We start from the raw sequence: 20,260 nt of genomic DNA on the forward strand, positions 1-20,260 counted from the left end.
TGTTTTCTTGGAGGCCTCTGTGTTGGGTAGCGCAGGCTATTCAAGACAGCAGCTCACTTGTATTTGTAACCTTGAAATTCTGCAGATGAACTGATGTAGAGCAAGAAAGACTGACAGCTACTAGTGATATTTTGACTCTCGCTGCAGAAATTTCACAGACAGAATAAAGTGAGGATGACTTTATTGAAAAATATGAGCATTCTGCAGCCAGAAGGCACATTTAAATAAATCTCTATGCAGTTTTCTTTTTTCAATCCATTCTATTTTATCTTGTCAATTTCTAAGCAAATAACCTGTATGCCTGCTCACAAAGGTCCTAACTTCAAGGATCAAAACAACTTGATGATACCTCAAGTAGCCAAATATCTGTTTGGGTTGAGTCTTTGTGGCTCCTCCACATATATATGAGAAAGAAAAAAAATTGGAGTATTGTTCAAAAAAGGAACCCCTCTTTGGAGTGTTTGATGAGTAGCTTTGCTGTAATTTTGCCCTAGATACAGTTAGAGCTTCCTTTAATGATCTGTCAATCTCCTGCACCTCTTTGAATGCTGCTAACATTCAAAGTCCTGCCAGTGGCCCCAAAGAAACACTCTACAGCAGAAAAAAAGCACAACATTGTAAAGCTATTGTTATCCTGCTGCTGTTTGAAGTGATGCTCACAGAGCACTGCAGAGTCTCAACCTCACTGCTCCCCCAGTCTTTGGCTGGGGATGAGAAGCTTTCCATTGTAAGAGAAGGGGGACCCTTTTACCAAAATGTCCAATTACGTAACAGGATGTGATAAATAAATAAAGATATCCAAATAATGGACCGAAAAATGGATGGGATAAAAGCTTCTGGATGGCTCCATGTGTCCCTCAGACACAATTTGCATGCTGCCCTCCCATTTATGATGATGATGATGATGATGATGATGATATCACCAGCCATACCATACTCCCATCAATGAGATACAGAGAGAGAGAGAATGAGAGAGAGAGAGAGAGAGAGAGAGAGAGAGAGAGAGAGAGAGAGAGAGAGAGAGAGAGAGAGAGAGAGAGAGAGAGAGGGGTCTGTGTATTTTCAGCCACACGCTGACAGCTGTGTAGCTACCCCACGTACGTGCTCACACAGTAAGAGAGGAAGGGAGAGAGAGAGAGAGAGAGAGAGAGGGAGGCTGGCGTCCCCTCTCCTTCTTTTGCATCTTTTCCTCCGCAGACGCGTGCGTGACACATCAGCTCCCGGATTTTCCTTCAACTTTTTTTTCTTCTTTTCATTTTTTTGATTGAACTGTTTTCATCGTCGCAGTCCTCCGTCCTGAGAGTCTTTGGAATGAACTGTTTCCCTGCCTGCGTCGTTTCCATGTCAGCATGGGAACTGCCGTGTCCAAAAGGAAGAATTTAAGAAACGATGCGATATCTTCTGTGGCAGCAAAAGTTAGGTAAGTGACTGCCGGAGCCTTTTGCCTTTTTGCTCCCCTTTTCGTCATTTGTTACAGCCTCAGGGAGACTTGGCAGGTGTTTCAGCCCTGAGGTGCGGGGTTACCATGTGTGACAGTTGTGTGTTGTGATGAATTACCACTGCGCTATCCCAGCCAAAGCCCAAATCTCTTTGCAATGCGCAAGAGAGGCTCTTTGCGCTTTCGCACGTCTGTCCCGTCTAGCCTGGGGCGTGCGTCTGAACAAATGTGTGCGTAAATGACCCTTTATTCTCCCCAAACTGCACCTGCAACTAGAAAAATGCAGACTATTTTTAGGGAGGCTGTCCCATATTCCCCACAGACTGAGTTCTGTTCTGTTTGAACTAAATTAGCTGGAGGAGGATTTTTCTGCCCCCTGGCTCGTCGCAGCGTTTTACGGATGTTATGAATGAAGCATCATTGTGTAATGAAAGTCATGCAGAGGCAAAGCGAGGGTTGCTCTGACTCACAGAAACCCTGATACGCTTTCCTCAAAGCCACACTACTTGAACGACACCATCATCAGCTGTATTCATAGCCTGCTAAGTTATGTTTTACGCCAATTTAAACAAAAACGGTTTCCTGTCTGGCCGCATCGACCCAAGCTGGACAGCGTGTGCAGCGACGAGGGTGCTGCCTCCACACCCCGCCGGGCCAATGATCCACCTGTCAATTAATCAATCACTGCAATCGATTGCGTCGTTTGGGAGGGATCACCAATCACGGACAGTTATTGGAGCGGTCAAAGAGGGCAGCGCGGGCACAAGCGTTTGTTAATATATTCAGACTGTTTGGCACGAGACCAACACGTTAAATGCTGTTAACGACTCACTCCAGAGAGGCTTTCAGTGTATATTTATGGCCTGTATGGATCTCTTTTAATGGCCACGTCCGCATCAATCTGTTTAAGCACCATGCAGGCAAAGTCATCCCCATCCTGCGTGTGTGTGCAGCTCGCGCTGAAAGGAGCTGCAGCTGTGCCGAAAAGCACGTGTGACTGTGTTCATGCGTTTACACATGTTGTGCGGACGCAGAGCGTGGATCTGGAGTGAGATCAGGATACAAACTCTGCACATTTTTTTTCCCACGCTTCAGCAGGAGGCCTGGGTGTGTAATTGTAACTCAATCAATGAATGACCTTGACTTGAGCAGACTCAAACAGCCACAGATGTGGGCTGATGTGCTATTACGTCATGCACACGGTGTGTGTGAGGCGGCCGTACGTTAGGTTACATAGTCGGTATGAGCCTTAATCTGTATGCATTGCAGCGTGTGAGTGTGTGTATGGGCCACCTTGAAAGGAAGATGGGAATGAGATGCTCATAATCAATGGCAAGGGACTATGAGGGTGTGTTTAGCAGGTGTAGTTGGTGTGTGTGTGTGTGTGTGTGTGTGTGTGTGTGTGTGTGTGTAGGGGGATCTCGAGGCCAGCAAGCTTTTCCCTATGTCTTTGCATATCTGTTGAGGAGAATCCCCTACACAGACAGACAGAGACACACACACACACACACACACACACAGACAGAGACACACACACACACACACGCACACACACACACACACACACACTCACACACATTTTTTTAGAGTTAATGATGGAGTGAGCCTTGCCTCCCATACACGGGAGAAGCAGCTGAATCACATCCAATATTGATCAGCCTCTCACTGTGACAAGACCCGTGACTGTGGAAGCAAACACTCCAAAGTGTTTTTCTAGGACACCTTTCTGCCTCAGTCACAAATTAAACACAGACATATATCTAAACGTGTACAGTCAAGCGTGTGTGCACACTCTGCTCTCTGCATTTCATCAGAATATACTTATGCACTTCAGTCAGTCACACTTGCAGGCCGGACCCTGCAGATTTTTTAATATTGGAGCTCGGTCTGCAGTGTAACATTAGGCTTTCCCAGCACAGCCATTTATGCAGCTATGTTCATTCATTAATATTTGAAGTATTTTGCCTCTGACATACAATTTCTTTTTCAATTATTGTTTCAAGGATCTTTTTTGCAATACTGTGCATTCAGAACATTTTGTGCTGAGCTTGCGTCATGTGTGAGGCCTGAATACATTTCAGGGTAAGAAAAACTGAGCAGCTGAGTGACCCTCAGTGAAACATCTGAAACAACTCAAATTACCTTTGTGTTTTTGTATCTACAAGGCCAGGCTGCTATTTCTTATTCTTGTTATATTTGCTGAGGCTATAAACGTAAGCTGTCCTTACTGCTGTTTGTGCAAAACTCAGGAGGAAAATACACTCTACTGTTAAATGATGTTTGGATTATATCAGGTCAGAATGGTCAATATGAGCCTCTTGAGTGCCTGAAGTCTTAAGATGCTTGGATATCAATGATGACTGAGGTCAGGGGCATACACACACACACACAGAGTATGGTCATAGCAAAGTTTGACTCATGAAGATATTCAGATAGTGTCCAGCCGGCTACAGCTTCCACATCATATAGGATGACATGTATTATAAAACACTGCTGTCAGAGGAGCTAGACTAAGTTTGACACACCCACAAAAATACACACATAGTTCAATGATGATGATGACACACTTTGTCTCACCTTCTTAATTTTCTTTCACTTTCCTTCTATCTTCCGCATATTGTGTACTTACAAAACACACTCACACACACAGAGAGAGAGAGAGAGAGAGAGGAGAGAGAGAGAGAGAAGAGAGAGAGAGAGAGAGAGAGAGAGAGAGAGAAGAGGAGAGAGGACGAGAGAGAGAGAGAGAGGAAGGAGAGAGAGGAGAGAAGAGAGAGAGGAGGAGAAAGAGAGAGAGAGATGAGAGAGAGAGAGAGAGAGAAATGAGAGAGAGAGAGAGAGAAATGAGAGAGAGAGAGAGGAACGAGAGAGAGAGAGAAACGAGAGAGAGAGAGAGAGAGAGAGAGAGAGAGAGAGACGAGAGAGAGAGAGAGAGAGAGAGAGAGAGAGAGAGAGAGAGAGAGAGAGAGAGACTTTTCAGTGCATTCAGAGCAGGTAATTGATAGCAGGTGTCTATAAGTCTGAGTCATCGTCATTTGCACATCCACAAATAACTACATATACAAAGACCTTTTGTCCTGCACCCAATAAATAACCTGAAGCAGTGACTATTTGGGGTCATAAATACAGACCACCCCACCCCTCCCACACACTCACTTACTTACTTTAAGGACTCCCTGTTTTCTTAACTTTACACTACTTAGTTTATGCAAAATCATAACACTAGCTGTAGCTTGTAACCAACACTAACTAACGATTTCTATAAAACTCAAACACATAAACCAACACACATGTATAAAAGATCCTCACAGTTCTGACTTCTTTCCTCATTCATCCTAACTTTTGTAATCAGTTTCTCTTGCATTGACTTTACTCTCAGAGAAGTACATGAAATATTTATTGAATATGCTGACCTGTGGAGGAGGTCACGGCATCGACTGAGTTTTGAATCGCCTCAGTTATCTGAAAGGGCGTTGAATCTGACAAGCAGCCAGCACACTGCACACTGTGAAGACTGAAGCAATTGGTTACAGAAATATTTAACATGCAGTTGCAGTTTCTTCTCTTCTGATTTTGTCCATAAAAATCTTTCCCTTGTCTTCTCATACCAAATGTAGGAATGATATGTTGTTCTTAAAATCACACATTTCTGTATATAATCCAATAAAAGAAAATGTGCGATGTCCTTACACAAACACAGACAGTTGATTTTTTTTTTATAAGAAATGTCCATTAAATTGACTCTAATTGAGCTCTAAACAATACTCCTTTCATTTCAACCAATAGCTTTTTGTAACCAAACCTAAATCTCCTCTTTTATTCACTTGACTTCAATCTTTCTCTTTATTGTGGGCCTAAAATCAACCAAAGTCAGTCTGAGCTATCCACTGGGCCCAGTCTGTCAACAGACATCTGAATGGATTAAAACTATTTGATGGGATTAATCGTGAAATCAAGCAGTTCAACATTGCTAAAAGGTATGAAAATCTTATAAAATAAAGTGATCCATAGTTGGGATGTCCAAAACTTTGGCATAGGATTAGGATAACATTTACTCAACTAACTTTAAAGACTTTCTAGTTTAACAAACAAATCAACTTTTTTGCAATGGTATTGACTCAAGAGACTTTTTTCTCCCTCAAAATTTTGCTCTTAAATCGTTATATGACCCAGTAGGTAAACGTGACCCTAGAGTTTTTAAAGAATAAAAGATTTCACACATTAAATACCTTTAACATCAAATAATTGTAATTTAATTGAAAGTAATTATTGGGATCTTTCAGTTTGTGCAGATTTTTGCATCCCATGTGGACACAGTATATCCTATTTGATCCCATTAAGAGTAATCCAGATTTGGTCATCTCTTATCCTTGTATTTGGATCATGTCAGTCAAATTTATTTTTCTACAAAAAAAACAGGACGAATAGCTGGATTACCTGATTTAAATGAAGATAAATGAATCTCCTCATCACCCAGATAAATCCTACTGTTCCACCAGGCCAAATCCAGACCTAGAATTATGCAATTTGTACCATTATTGTAAAGAAATTCCACGAAAGTTAAAAATGTTAAACCACTGTTTTCAGCAGAGGTTAAGTGAGGGAATCATGAGGGTCAGTATGCCTCATCCTCTGGGGATCATGAATGTGTGTATCATATTTGATCATACTCTATCTCATAGATGCTAAAATATTTCCATCTGGACCTAAATGTATGACAGTCTGACATTGCAAGCCTTATTGCATCAATGCTTGCATGAATTTAGATGACTGCTGGTTTGTCGTTGTCCCAGCCAGATGACGAACAAAAACTCACACGGGTCAGTGAGGGAAGCTCTGGGAGCTTGTTGGTTATTGTTGAATGGCGAGCTGTTAAAGATGGCATCAGTTGGTTGGGTATAGAATAACAATAATACATGAGGAAACCCCAAAGAGACTCTGTTTTCTTTTACCTGATGTTGGTCTGTGCCCGTATAATCTCCTGCATGTTTATGGATTGCTGGTTATGAAACAAGTCATGCTATCCCCTCTGGCAGCTCCTGAGACATAGAGAGCGACAGAGAGTGAGAAAGGGGGGAAAGAGAGAGAAAGAAGGAGAGATTACAGCCAATTCACACACCAGAATTCTGCAACATGAGTGAGAAAGCAGACACTTTGATCTTCAATCTACCAGAGAGAAGGAGAGCGGGGCTGTGTGGTGGTTCGGCTGAAGGGCATCGGACAACGGTGTTCACAGAGCTGTGGGGGAGTGAAAGATGGGAGAGATGCAAGATGAAAGCAAATGCAATGCTAATGCTAATGAAATAATGAAACAATGCATACGTGTCCGGGTTTATTCAGGACAGGTGCAAGCAACTGTCTTTGTTGCAGGTTTGCAGCCAATGGGTTCATGGGGTTGAGGGCAGTTATGTAACCGTTGTTTGAGACAACAGTTATTCAGATTCATTCAAGCTCAACAGAGTGAGGATTTTTTTTCTTAACCTCTGAAAATGTGGGCATCCTCTGTTTACTCTCATTTTGGATTTTAGTTTCTAAGTGGTTTGTCTCTGAGCAAAACAAGTCTTCTTCTATCACATCTATCTTCCTCACAATCTCCCACAGTGTAATACCTTTGCAATAATTATGCTGAAGGAGGCAGATTGTATTGATTACAGACTGAAGAATGATTGGAGCTCCTGCAGTGTTATTTGATTGTTTTATTTGTCTGTCTGCTTCTGTGCACATTTACTCTGTTTCTTGTTTTATTCTTTGACAAAATAATATCAACCCAGTTTTCTCAGCTTTCACAGAACATTAGAGGCCCAGCTGTTTACAGATCAGAAATGACTCAGCAAGCTGAAATTTATAAAAGAGACTGCTGATTTTGTCAACAGCTTTTGTTCCTCTTCCTACTTTTACAGTATGGCCTTTTTCAACAAAGTATGAAAATACAGTACAGTATTTTCAGTATGAAAATAGCTATTGAAAATGATTTACATAATGATGGCTGTATTCCATTTAGCTGATTTCATTTTAAAGACCTGATGTTGTTCACGTTGTCTTCCTGTTACACTGTTAAACTTATTACTGGGACACTTAAACAAAACAGTCCTTGCTCATTTCTCTGTTAGGACGTTTCACACCGCTTCAAATCAAATGTTTCCTGCAAGACAAAGACAGAAAAGAACTGATCACGAGATATGCTGATTAATGGCATTTTAAAATGATCTGCATTGGCACTCAAGAGGTTGATTACAATAATAAAAAAACAATGTCTGCAGACACTACAGGCAGCATTGTTAGTGTTGCCTCCAGATAGATGGTATGTGAGCAGGCTGTGCAATGCAAGTGAATAAAGTTATGTTTTTTAAATGTGTTTTTTGGCTTAGATTGGCTATTTGACTTGGAGCAGAGTCTGTCAACAAACATAAACAAACATAAAATATGCTTTGGGACAGTTTTGGGAGGTAGGTGAAAAGTAAGTATTGAGCCCTGTGCCTTTCTTATAACTCTCATGAACCTAGCTATAAATGTTTGCCTAAATTTCTGCAGTCATCGTCTTTTCTAAATGATAACATGTTTTACCCATCCTATATCAAATTATATCTAAGCAGTTACTGGCTAGTGTATCAATTCTGCTATGATGTATAGAATAATGCAGCATTGCTTCCGACTGAAATCTGAAATCTATAGCGTAACCCAATGTACTATTCAATTTCATGATATAATAAATAATCCATATAACACATGTTACTGTCTAACACTATATTTGGTGTAATGTGCATGACATAGGGGACTTATACATGACTTGTTACTCATTTGTTATCATTACATTGTTGAATTTTATCAAATGAAAAAAATAACAACAACATGATATTGGCAATATATCGGCCATCAGCCAACCTGCTCCCTAATTATCAGCCAATATTGGTGGACGGTTAAATCACACACACATTTTGTAACTCCTTCTCTGGCTCTCACAATCACCACAATACAACACATTGGACAACAGCTATCCCAAGTTAAGCCAGCACTGTTTGAGCTCCCCATGTTTCTCAAACATGGTTTCTGTCAGAGCAATTAGTCGACATTTTGTTGATTTATGTTCAAGAGTTCATTTTTCAGAAGTTTTAATTGATTATTTGATGTTAAAAAGATGATTGATTGGCATCTCTGTTGACAGATGCTGGGCCCTGGCAGCATCCTTTGCTGGATTAGCAGAGTAGAGAGGCACAGTGAGGAAAACAAACACACAAGAACTCACTGAACTATCCATAACCATAAGTGTCTGCTTCAGATCAACATAAGAATCTGTTCAGACTGTACCGACCTGAGGGATTACTGTTGTTTTATCAGTAAGTTAAATGTGTGTTTTGTTAGTGGAAGGGATGTGAAGTCAGTCCCCCTGCTCCTCCAGCCAAACTGCTTATTTGGCTCCAACAGCCCTAAATATCAGCTCCCATCAAGTTGGTATTTCAGCCCCCCATCTCACAATGGGAGGTGACCATATTGATATATAGTCAATGATCAAAACATAAGACATTGTTTGATGAGGTCATGAAGTGGGTTGAGATCATGGGAGTTGAGATATTTAGGGTTAAACTCAAAGTCAGTTACAAAGCCCACTTTATCAGAGGTATGGATTACAATAATCTATTGTTTGATATAATGATACAAATGGCAGGGATCCAACAGGTAGATAAGGGAAGGAATAAGAGACCTGGAGGATGGATGAGGGAGGAAAGGGTGATGATGGTGGAGGCATGTGGTGACAGATGAAAAGGGGGAGGATGAAGGATGGAGAGAGGGAATGAAGGGTAAGGGAGGTGCTTGGGGTCAATATTGGAGAGACTGAGGGGAGAGATGATGGACTGGTGTCAGCTGGTGTTGGTGGAACCAGAGGGATTGAGACCTGGAGTGAGGGAGCTGTCTCTTGTTCAGTTATATGGGACCCCTAGTGGTTTGTATTTTCTGGAAAGGAGGAAATACAAAAGTTGTGTGTGTGTGTGTGTGTGTGTGTGTGTGTGTGTGTGGGGGGGGGGGGGGGGGGGGGGGGGGGGGGGGGTGATGTTTAAATTGATGGTATATCATTTCATCCGAATTATAGCTGCAGAAAAGGTCAGCTAATGAAAGCGGTTGGTTAAATTTATTCCCCACTCTGACGTATTATCTAGTGTTTTCCAGTGACAAAATGAAACACAGCTCTGCCTTGGATAAAATACACTCGTGATAATTCCAGTCTAGATAAATAATATTGGTCCAGTCATGTTCAAACTGAAGGCCAAAGATTTATCGCATTATACTTTTAATATGTGTAGGCCAGAGAAAAAACAAATCAAAATAGAAGGGGGGTGGGGGGCTTCGTGTAAGTGTGTGTGAAACAGTTGCATCACTTAGCACTGTATGTGGTTCGAGTGGCTTTGCTGACATTTTAATCAGCTCCTCGATCAGGTGCTTCATTCCCACATGTCCCATACTGCACCACACTTTCAAGACTGCAATTAACATTCCCGGGTCCCTCTGGCCCTCAGTGTGCGCAACAAGCCTCTCAACAGGTTTTCAACACCCCAGCTGTGCCTTCATGTGTGTGTGTGTGTGTGTGTGTGCTCCTCCATGTGTGTGTTTGTAGGAAACCCAATTCAATTAGACCATCTGAGAGGTGGATTCGATTACGGAGCATTAAGAGTGAGGAATCTCTGAGCCTGGCAGCCCATTGTTTACAGTGGAGAGACGCCCAGGGAGACATCAGCTCTGATGATATTGAGACCAATGGGAACTCGGCCAGGGGGAGTGATGGCCTGGTTTCAGCCATGAGCTGCTCGTCCTCTCAAGATGTATCGTCACAGTGTTGAACTGCATCGAAATCCACAGGGGAAAGGCATGAGATGATTGGAAATGGTTCAATATGGCATGAAACACTGTATGTGGCAGCATTATAATAAATTCTACTCCATGAGACAAGCAGTTCTTCAATTTCAAGGCAACCTGTATATCTACAGGGGCAATTTCTTTTTTTGTTGTGTCTTTTGACACTTTGGGCCTTCTGTTATTATTTGACAAGGTGTAGCTCTGATAATAGAGTTGGTGGTTGAACTGTGCCAGAAGTCATGTTTAAACCAACCCTAGAATCGGCTACTGTATCCAAACAATATACACCTCTGGAAACACTGGCCAAGATCCCGAGCAGTCCGATGAGGCCAGCAGTTGGCTATACATTTCTCCGGCTAAGGACTCACTTGCACCGTGTTGTTTACAGACTAATTAGCAACCTGAGAAGCAAACGTGTACACATCAAAAGGGAAGTGAAATTTGCCCTTCCAACACCATCATGTCTTGGCATATAACACCCCTTGTTTCCACCAGATGAGCCCTCTCTGATCTGTGAGTCTCAGTCTCACTGTAAATAGTAAGTTATACAGATTATTCAAACAGGCTTACTCCAGAGCCCTCAAAGAAACAGATTTTCTTGTGATTCACATGCCATTAATGGGTCTTAAGTAGATACATTTTAAATACATTGTTTTACTTGTTTGTTAAATGGAGGTTGGACTGTTCTTTTCTGATGCTTTCAAGGAAGTCAGGAACTCTAAACATTGCTTTTGCAGCACAGCTTAAGGCAAATCTGTCACCCTAAATGGTCCCTAAACCTAATTTACAGTATTTGTCAGTGGACTTGATCCCTAACCCTAACCAGTCGGGGTTCTTGCTGAAAGTTTTGATCTAGAAAGGATTGTTAGCTGTATAGACTTTAGTTTCACCATTTCTAGATAAAAAAAAAGATTTCACTTTCCTAGTTGCATGGTTAGAATAGTTCCATTCAATACTAGATGAGATCAGTGTTTTAAATAACCAAAGTGCTTGGTACATGATTAAGTTCACTGAGAAATTAACAAGAAAAACAATTGAAGAGTGAAAACATGAAGACACTGGATTTTTAAATATCTTTTCACATTAAAAAGTTGAGTTTTTTTGTGTTCCAAAACATCTTCTTGTGAAACTGCTATCTTGAAATCAGGTTATATTTTATATCCAATTGCATTGACTGAACATATACTGTACTTTAATATTTCTTCACTTGGAGAAGGACAAGGAAAGGTTTGTTTGGCTGGTACATATCCAAACGTGGGTGGATATTTTGCACCTGTAACAGCAAACCCACCCAGCCAAAATGTCTGATTGATGAGAAGTGAAAATGTAGGAGTGAAAGCACCCTAAACATGACATTTTGAAAAAAAAAAACATCAAACAAAAAGGGATAAAGTGCCACTGGAATAAGTAATGAGCAATGTTTAACCACCTGCATGTATTAGTGAGCACAAACTTGAAGAGACTGAATGGAAAGGCGCTTGTTTACAGGCTTTATAATGTTCCCATCTGTCAGGTATCTGGTTGTGCATTGTTCTGTCTGAATCTATTAAAAGAGCTGAGGGGCTGAGGTGTATCTTCTTGTTGTTGAGGATCGTTTTATGCATGTGGGGGTGGTTAGAAGAGTTTGTGGCAGAATCTGTCGTTGAAGGATCGGATTGTGCGTAATTGTGTCTGACTCATCCTGCTTGTGAAATGCAAAGTACACCTGAGAACCTGCTGAACTGTAGACTCAAGCAAAGGTGAAGTCTTCTCCTATCCACTTTCACTCACTCATTCGGAGGGAACAAAACCGATGACAAGAAAATAGACAGCAGGTTCAGGTTTCAAGTTGTCCTCAGTTATTTATATCACCGAATTTGAGCTAACCTAAGAGTTGAGTTTATACAAAGACATCGAGGATTCAGTATCTTTGCTGCATGAGACTGATGTTGGAAACTGTCCTCCAAGACAGATGACAACATCAGTCATTCCAGATAAAATCAGCATATGTAAACACTATGTTAAGTGTCCTCTAGCAGCTGTAGCATTTATGGAAGTTGTCTGTTGAGATAAAGAGAAGGATGTCATGTGACTTTATCTTTTGTGGAAAATAATTTGCATACAGAGGAGGTTTGCCGATCAACATGAACCATGTAGTTATTACTGATACCATGAAGATGAAGGTACCTATAGGAGATTTTTAATGATATGGATATTTGAAACATTGGGAGTTAATGTTTAGTAATGAACTTGACAACGTTTTTGGTCTCTGTTAATCTCTTAATAGATTCTGCATAAAAAGGCACAATCTGTGGGTTTTTTGGAGTTAGAAATGTCCTTGTTTTTGTCTGTAGTTCGATCAGTATCATCAATTAGTGTTTCGCAAGTTTTGGAAATAAGCAAGACAACAGTCCATTCAGAGTTCAGAAGACATGGAAAGTAATCCACTGGGCTGCAATCCTGGAACCTATCAGGGCTCAACTATGTAAAGTAAGGGATAAGGTATAGTAAGCTGGTTGTTGTGCAAATTAGAATCCCAAAAGGTTGAGTAGGACCCTGATGTGAAGTGAAGGGGTCATGTGTGACCCTGGACTAAAGCTGAACAATACATTCCTTGACGATCATATATTGTTCATGTAATACTGTTACCAGTTCCTCATTTTCCATGGATAATCTACAATAAAGGTCTGACATCATTTTAGTTTCACTTTGAAAACACAGAGAACTGAGCACTGTGCAGTATCTATACCTGTGTCACATGACTGTAAAACATGCACATGCAAAAGACACGGCTGTTGTCAAAGACTAACCTTATACACACTTAAGTTTGAAGATGGATTTCATTGGATGGATGTGTTGGCCCTCTCATCCCAGTGCTTGTTATCATTGTGGGCACACTTTCAGACTGCTAAGATGGAGTATCTAATTCTAGTGTCTACACCTGCAGCAAAGTCTACAATGTAGTTTTGTGAAAATCACATGCAGAAGAAGATGATTGACCACTGACTGTACATACAATGGAAAACATGCTTTAATTTCTTACCATCATGAGCTTTGAAGCCAGAAGACTGTTTCCACAGGTGCTGATATATTGTGGTGGTCCAGCTAAGGCATTCACAGACATGGGCCTGGCTGGTAGAGCCACGGGACAGGCGTCACATCCTTTCTGCTAACCAAAACAAAAAAAATGTCAAAGATCCCTCAGGTCAGATAAGTCCACAGCAGAACAGATTATTTTGTTGATGTCAAGCAGACACTCATGGTTATCTCAAATTAGTGTTTGCTACGTTTTCTCCTGTTGTTCTTCCTCTACACTGCTAATCCGGTACAGAACGTCCCAGGAGCCTATATTTGTCAACAGAGCTATCAATCAATCCTGAGCAATGGCATTTTAATATACATTCATTGCTTGCAACATGTAATCAAGTCAGTTGCACTTATCAGTAAAGTTAATTGAGAAACGTGTCGCTCCTCCTGTACTCTCTCCTGCTTTTGGCTCTCTTCTTCTCCATGCAGGTGCCAGAGCCACTGTGTTGGCACAGTGAGATAAAAGTAGGAGGGGATTTGATTTGAAACAGAAAATATATTTAAATATCCAAATAATGAATAGGTGTAACTGTACTGCATTTATCTGGTGTGAATCCCTGTATTTTTTCATATTGCAATATATACTGGAGAAAGGAATAATGTTGCAATACCATTTTTTTTTCCTGATATCGTGCAGCCCCACTTTGAAGGGATTCTAATACACATAACCATATGCTCACTATACATTATTGTGCTTATTACTCAGCTACAAACTAAAGACATTATTAGAGATGCACTCACCAGCTCTGTGCTGTTGCCTGGATTTCAGGACAGGATCCAACATTATTCTTTGGCCTACCAGTTTAGCATGCTCATGAAAACTAATGTGCTGACAGGAAGTAAGGTTTTCTCCTCATTCTCAACCATTTATTTACAACCTTAAACCACACTCCAATCATGATCTTATCTGACCCTGACCAAGGTTTTTTATTTGCCTTAAAAAACAAGCTTCAACCACAGCGTTGAAACATCATGCAACTGATTTATATTTCCACTTTTGAAGGACACAGAAAAATTCTGTTGTCTCACAGTCTTGATGATCAGATGAGTAACTGTTTCTATGCACCACTGTGGAGGACACTTTCAAACAAGGTCAATTCATTTGGAGAAGTGTTGGGTATCTGAGAAGGGGAACTGTTTCCAAAACTCTCAATTGTACTGTTCTAGGACATTGGGACATCTGAGTTGGCAGGAGGATAGCTCTGCATTCATGTGTGACATTGTCTATCCTTCATTTAAGAAACACAAGGACATTGTGAGATGGATTGTAAATTTGGTCATTTCTCTTATATATCAGTAAGTGGACATTTTATGGACCATAGAAAGTAACATGAAAAGCATGTTGGAAATTGAGGTCAACACCCTGTCATAAAATCAGTACAGATACAAGACATAGTAGAGTATGAGTGTAAAAAATTCCTCGCTTTGGTTGCCAATAAGCTCATAAGCGTGCCATGATGGAACAGTTTTCTTAAGAGCCACATTGCAATGACAACCCTTCATTATCTGCTGCAAGTTTTAGTTCATAAAGTAGATGATTGCAGACAAACCAGTCGCTTCTTTATATATTGGGAATCATTCTAAAAACAGCTCCATATTTTGGAGCTTTCATTTATTGGTAGATTGAGGTAACTCTTTCACATTGGCACAAAATTGCACATTTACTCCAAGATTTTTAGTCCTTTGGCATAGTTCCATGGCAACAGGGTTACATCATCTTTTGATGAAGATAATGTGGTTGCTCTTGAACGACTACCAAAGCAGACTTTAATGCCTGCTCTTTGTGATGTACAGATGTAAGTTTGAATTGCAGCTTTTCAAACCAACATGTGTGTAGGTCCTTAAGAGTCATCTGCATTCCCATCACAGCTTGACCAATCTGCTGAGGAGAAGCATGGAATATGACAGAAAGCTATAAATGACCCTTCTTAAGAAAATTGGCCCTCTGATGAGTTTTGTTCCTTTAACGCTTGAATGTAAACCTCTCTATAATCTTTGATGGCATGAAGAGTTGTAAAATATTTCCTGTCCAATTTAGAAACACTTTAGGACAGACTTGTACTTTTCCCTCAGGGTATAAGACCTCAGCTAGTCTCTTTAAGTGCTCCATCACTGTTAGAACATCTCATGTGATCTGATCTGATCCAGGGCATTGACTTGAACCTCTGTCATATTTATATCTCCTCTTTAAAACATGACCACAGAAAGAGGACAGTACTTGAAGGGAACTGCAGAAGCCCCTTTGAGGTGAAAGGCCCTCTAAGAGGCCTTCAAGTGACACAAAGGATTTTATGCTTGACTTGATTCAAAGATGCAGTTTGTCCTGCAGATGAAACTGAGTCTGCTGTCACTTTTATCTCTTTCTTCCTTATTGTCCTGACTGTGCACTCTTTGCCAAGCTCCCTTTCCTCAAGTTTACTCCGCCTTTTCATTTTTAATATGCCCCGGTTTTCTCTCTCTACACTGCTCTTCCTCTCTGCGGTAATCCCATCCCTACTCTACAGCTCCCCTCCCTCACTGGTTTCTTTCTTTCCCCCAAACCCCCCGTCACATGTCTGAGAGCATGCGGGACGAATCTCATATCCGCCTGTCAGGCTCCTTCCTCTCCCTCACCTTCTCCATATCCTCCCTTTTCTTCATTTTTCACCTGTCTTCACAGTATCTACCACCTGTGTCCCACTGTTTTGTGCTCACACGTATGCTGAGTTCAAAACTGTAATATGAGAGAACACAGAGAGAAGGTTTGAGTAATAGATAGATTGAGAAGTGTTTTTTCTCTGTCCGTTTCCACTCATGTATAATGGATTATGCAAGCCTCTTGCACCATTGTTTGCTGATTCTAATCAGAGTGCCCCTGCCTGTTGAATAATAAAGCAGGAGGGCAAATTGAAATGTCTCAGAGCTTCAGAGGAACACCTGCTGATTAGTGTGGAGACTACATTGATCTGAATCGTAGTCAATGGGACTGCTTGCTTATTACATCACTAATTGCACACATAAGCACACACATTTTTTTACCCATGTCTTTTTTGCTCTCTTGCCCTTGATATATTTTTTTAAATATTATACAACACTAACTTCCAACTGAGAGATTTGATTGGACAAGTAGAAATCTTTGAGTGCTGACAAAGAATACAACAGTTCTGGGATTTTTACCCTAATCCACTTTAGATGTTAGTTCACCTTACATCAGTCCTCACTTTTTATCAGAAATGGTCTCATAACAACCCATTTTCAACAGATTCTTATTTCACTGATTGCATGAAAAATGGACCCATACAGATAAACAAACACAGTATACAAAGGAGCTGCTATTTGGTAACATGAAGAGACACTGAAGGGCATCAAATGTTCATATTCCAGTCCAGTTGTGGGTCATAGCTGTGCTGCTGTTGTTTAAGACTTTTGAGTTTAATAGGCTGGTGGTAAAAAGGTGATCATAAGGTGATGCCACACTTTTGCATGTTCTGTTATACAGAATATTAGCATGGGTGTGATTCAGTCAAAGCCATGCTGATATTCAGTACAAAAGCACTCCCTCTTGTGTAATATGCAAGGGATAATGCATAGTGGACAGGTGGTGATCCAAGGCAGAATTCCGACAAGGTGAGCAGGACCCCAACATGAATCAGAGGAGTCTTGTCTCAACCCGAAGGATCTTGCTACACTTTTCAATATTAGAGATGAATGGGGCACAATAGAACTTCAAGCTGCTCTCACTTCTATGCCCGGTAACTGTCCTTTAATCCTGACTCTCAAAACCAGCCTAAGACAGAAACTACCATTTTAGCCATGTTAACAAATTAAGAGTGCTCACAGGAACTAATGTTCCTGCCACAGGAACTGATTTGATATGATGTGTGTGATCAGGTTGTCCCTGTAGTCTCTTCTACAACTGAGAATAAATCACAGTTGTTATGGGGTTTTGACCAATCAGGATCAGGTATCTAATGCAGCCGGGTTATTAGTAACAAAGCCAGGTAAAATGGCTTATTTATTAAATGTATTGCTTTATCTCCAGTAAGGTCATGACTTGTAGAGTGACGTGTTTTTTCATTTAATTTCATATTCTTATCTAAATTTGTGTAACAAGAAGTTATTCAAATCTAACTACCCTCCTCAAAATAGTGGTGTTTGCTTTCAGGGACAGCAGGCATAAGAAAGTGTGAAGCTGCTAAATGTAGTGACCTGGCTGCACTGTACTTGATAATGGTACAGCAATGGGTCCCACAGGCCGTGTTTGCCCTACAGTAGACTTAAGGTGGATTTATTCGGCATGATGGCCTAAGGCTTAAATGTCTGTCAGCACAATGGTGTAAAGCACTGGGATTTTTGGTCTTTTCAGGCTCTCTATCCTCAACAATGGTGGTGAGTTGTCAGAAAGTGTTTGTTGCTGATGTATGATGCTGGTTGCTTGACTTGGCTTTGACTTTTCTTCTAGATTAGAAAGACCTGAATTATGTTTTTGTGTTTTTAATGTTGATTAACTTTAACATAAGGTAGTTTTCTTACTTTTCTCCATGAGTGCTACTTTGAAATATGTAAATCAGCTTTTTTCATGTAAACTGTCTCTAGAGGATCCCTGCCTTAAGAGGAGAGAGGGAGAAACAAAAGAGAGGATAGGAGAGTAGGGTTGAGAAAGCAAGCGTACAGAGCATACTTTGAATAAGAAAGTAGTTGTAGGACAGAAGAGAAGACAGTGCATCTGAAAAATGTTGAAAAAAAGCCTGTATTCACTGCACCCATGCTCTTCCTCTGTCTGTGTGTGCATTTGCCTGCTGTGTTGGGCAGGCTTTAATAATTGACATAGCTGCCAGAGAGGATGCGTACACCGCCAGATCCCCCTGCAGATGTGTGTGCTGTGTCAGCCGTCACCTCTGACACTAGCTGTGTAAGCAAATTTGGCCATTTCGTCTACACATCAGATTATTTATCATTATCACATCAATATTAACTTAAATAATACATTATTCACAATGTTTTCAACCCTTTTTTTTAGAAAAGAAAACAAGCACGCTTACTCACAATTGACACATTGGTCTGCATCCATCAAGACATCAGTAACAAACTATAGAAACCTATATTCAAAGTGCACACAGTGCATACAGTGAGTAACCTTAAATGACTGGCTGCAAGTGCAATTAAAAGCTTAACAATTAAAAAAAAAACTATAGCTACACAGTCTATATACATCCAACATATTAATTCATTTTTATAATAACTTGAGTACCTTAAAAGTAAATGTCCTATGATGTGTTTGGTTGCTTTAGGTTGTCTTATTTCTTCATATATTAGCTAGCTTATGCAGTTAGATATCAGATATATAGGCAGCTTGATTTCCTATAAAACGCTGTAAATTAAAGTATGAAGTCTTACAAAAATGGAAATAACTTTTAGTCGCGTTGCCTCGACAGTATTCTAGTTTGTAATTGGTCAGGCAAAGAGACGGTCTTTCCTAGTCTAGCAAGGAAATGACAATCTTATCATGATCCAGGAATACATTCATATTCATAGCACCCATCCTAAGAATTGCTCACATTTTCTCCCTTCCTCTTCTTTCTTAATTACAATCATGAATCCTATTAAATGTTGGTGTGGAACATTTACTCTCATTTACATTAGCACTGTAATTAAGATTGGAAGCACATCTTAAGAGTTATCTTTCTTAATATTACACCATATCTCTTTGCTCATTTTACACTCCTGTCACATACTGTCACATTAGGAGGTCAGTGTCACTCAACTGCAGAGCTTGGGGGCATTTTATTAATAGTTTAAGCACTTTGTAATATTGAGTTTAGCTGTCTGTGGCTGAATGGATGTCTTAGGTGTATTTCTCTGACTGTGTCTCTGTGCAAATAAAAGAAAAAAGATAAAGAGGACAAGGGACATAAATGCAAGATTTCGCCCAATTGTTAGCAATTTTGGAAGATCTCCAAGCAATGTTAACAGTAACTCTAAATATTGAATATATTTCTTGACCAAAAGATAACTTGTCCCAAGTGTCAACCTCCTCGGGGACCGTACAATGATGTCAATAGAAAAGTGGTAAAAACTGCAGTTCATGGAGTGACCAATTGAGGTTGTCTCCAAAGTGAGTCAATCTCCATTGGGCCCCATGTTATAAACACCCAACTTAACCACAGTTTAAAAGATGTTAACTAACAAGTACAAAAGTGGTTTTGGTGGCTATTTCACACCAATCTATTTCTTTTGTGCGGTCACTTTGAACAACTGTCTGCTAGTTGTCAATCTGGACAATTCAGTTACAACCTAACCTCTTGACGAACAGAGTTCTTTGAGTTGATCTTTGGATGTTTTTAATGAAAAAAACTGAGGACCTTCTGCACTACAATTTTCATGAATCTAATATGATTCAACATACAGGTACATCTCAATAAATTAGAATTTTGTGAAAAAGTTCAATGTTTTCTGCAAGTTATATTACAAGCAAAATTGCAATTTATTCCATATTCATTGTAAGCAAACTAAAATGTTTAAATAATTTTTCTATTTCAATTTGATGATAAAAAATACACCCCCCAAAATCTGAGAATATTTCATTTCAAGTTTCAGTAAATCATTATTCAAACAGAATAAATAGCACGTATCTCTTAGTCTGGTTCACAACATGACACCCAGGGTAAGCCACAGAATGTCATTCCGAAAAGAATTGCTGTTCACAGAGTGCTGTATTGAATAATATGAATGGAAATTTGACTGGAAGGGAAAAGTGTGATAGGAAAATGTGCACAAGTAACAGGGATACATGACGCCTTAAGAGAATTGTAGAAAGAAGAGTTGATTCAAAACCTCTTGAGAGCTTTACAAGGAGTGGACTGAGGCTGGTGTCAGTGCATCAAGAGCCACCACACAGAAATCTTCAGGAAAGTGACTACAACTGTTGCA

The 20,260-nt window shown here is 40.2% G+C and overlaps 1 protein-coding gene and 1 long non-coding RNA gene across 5 annotated transcripts in view; one reads left to right on the forward strand and one right to left on the reverse strand.

Annotated features, from left to right (window-relative positions):
* Positions 1-1,349: 1,349 nt before the first annotated feature.
* Positions 1,350-20,260, forward strand: part of LOC117830721 (NMDA receptor synaptonuclear signaling and neuronal migration factor) — a 60,410-nt gene continuing 41,499 nt past the window's right edge. The window contains 1 exon segment of the mRNA XM_034708971.1: positions 1,350-1,420. Coding sequence (XP_034564862.1) covers positions 1,350-1,420 — 71 coding nt within the window.
* Positions 4,960-20,260, reverse strand: part of LOC117830722 — a 42,003-nt gene continuing 26,702 nt past the window's right edge. For 2 of the 4 annotated variants that reach the window (XR_004634828.1, XR_004634827.1), the window contains 4 exons: positions 13,308-13,430; positions 6,609-6,676; positions 6,391-6,477; positions 4,960-6,307 (listed from right to left, as the gene is read on the reverse strand). This is a non-coding gene — a long non-coding RNA (uncharacterized LOC117830722). Of the gene's footprint in view, positions 6,308-6,390; positions 6,478-6,608; positions 6,677-13,307; positions 13,434-15,964; positions 16,023-20,260 lie in introns of those variants that run through there. The other 2 variants (XR_004634830.1, XR_004634829.1) reach the window with 2 other exon arrangements.

The sequence above is a fragment of the Notolabrus celidotus genome, chromosome 19 (genome assembly GCF_009762535.1).
Source record: "Notolabrus celidotus isolate fNotCel1 chromosome 19, fNotCel1.pri, whole genome shotgun sequence".
Taxonomy (NCBI): Eukaryota; Metazoa; Chordata; class Actinopteri; order Labriformes; family Labridae; genus Notolabrus; species Notolabrus celidotus.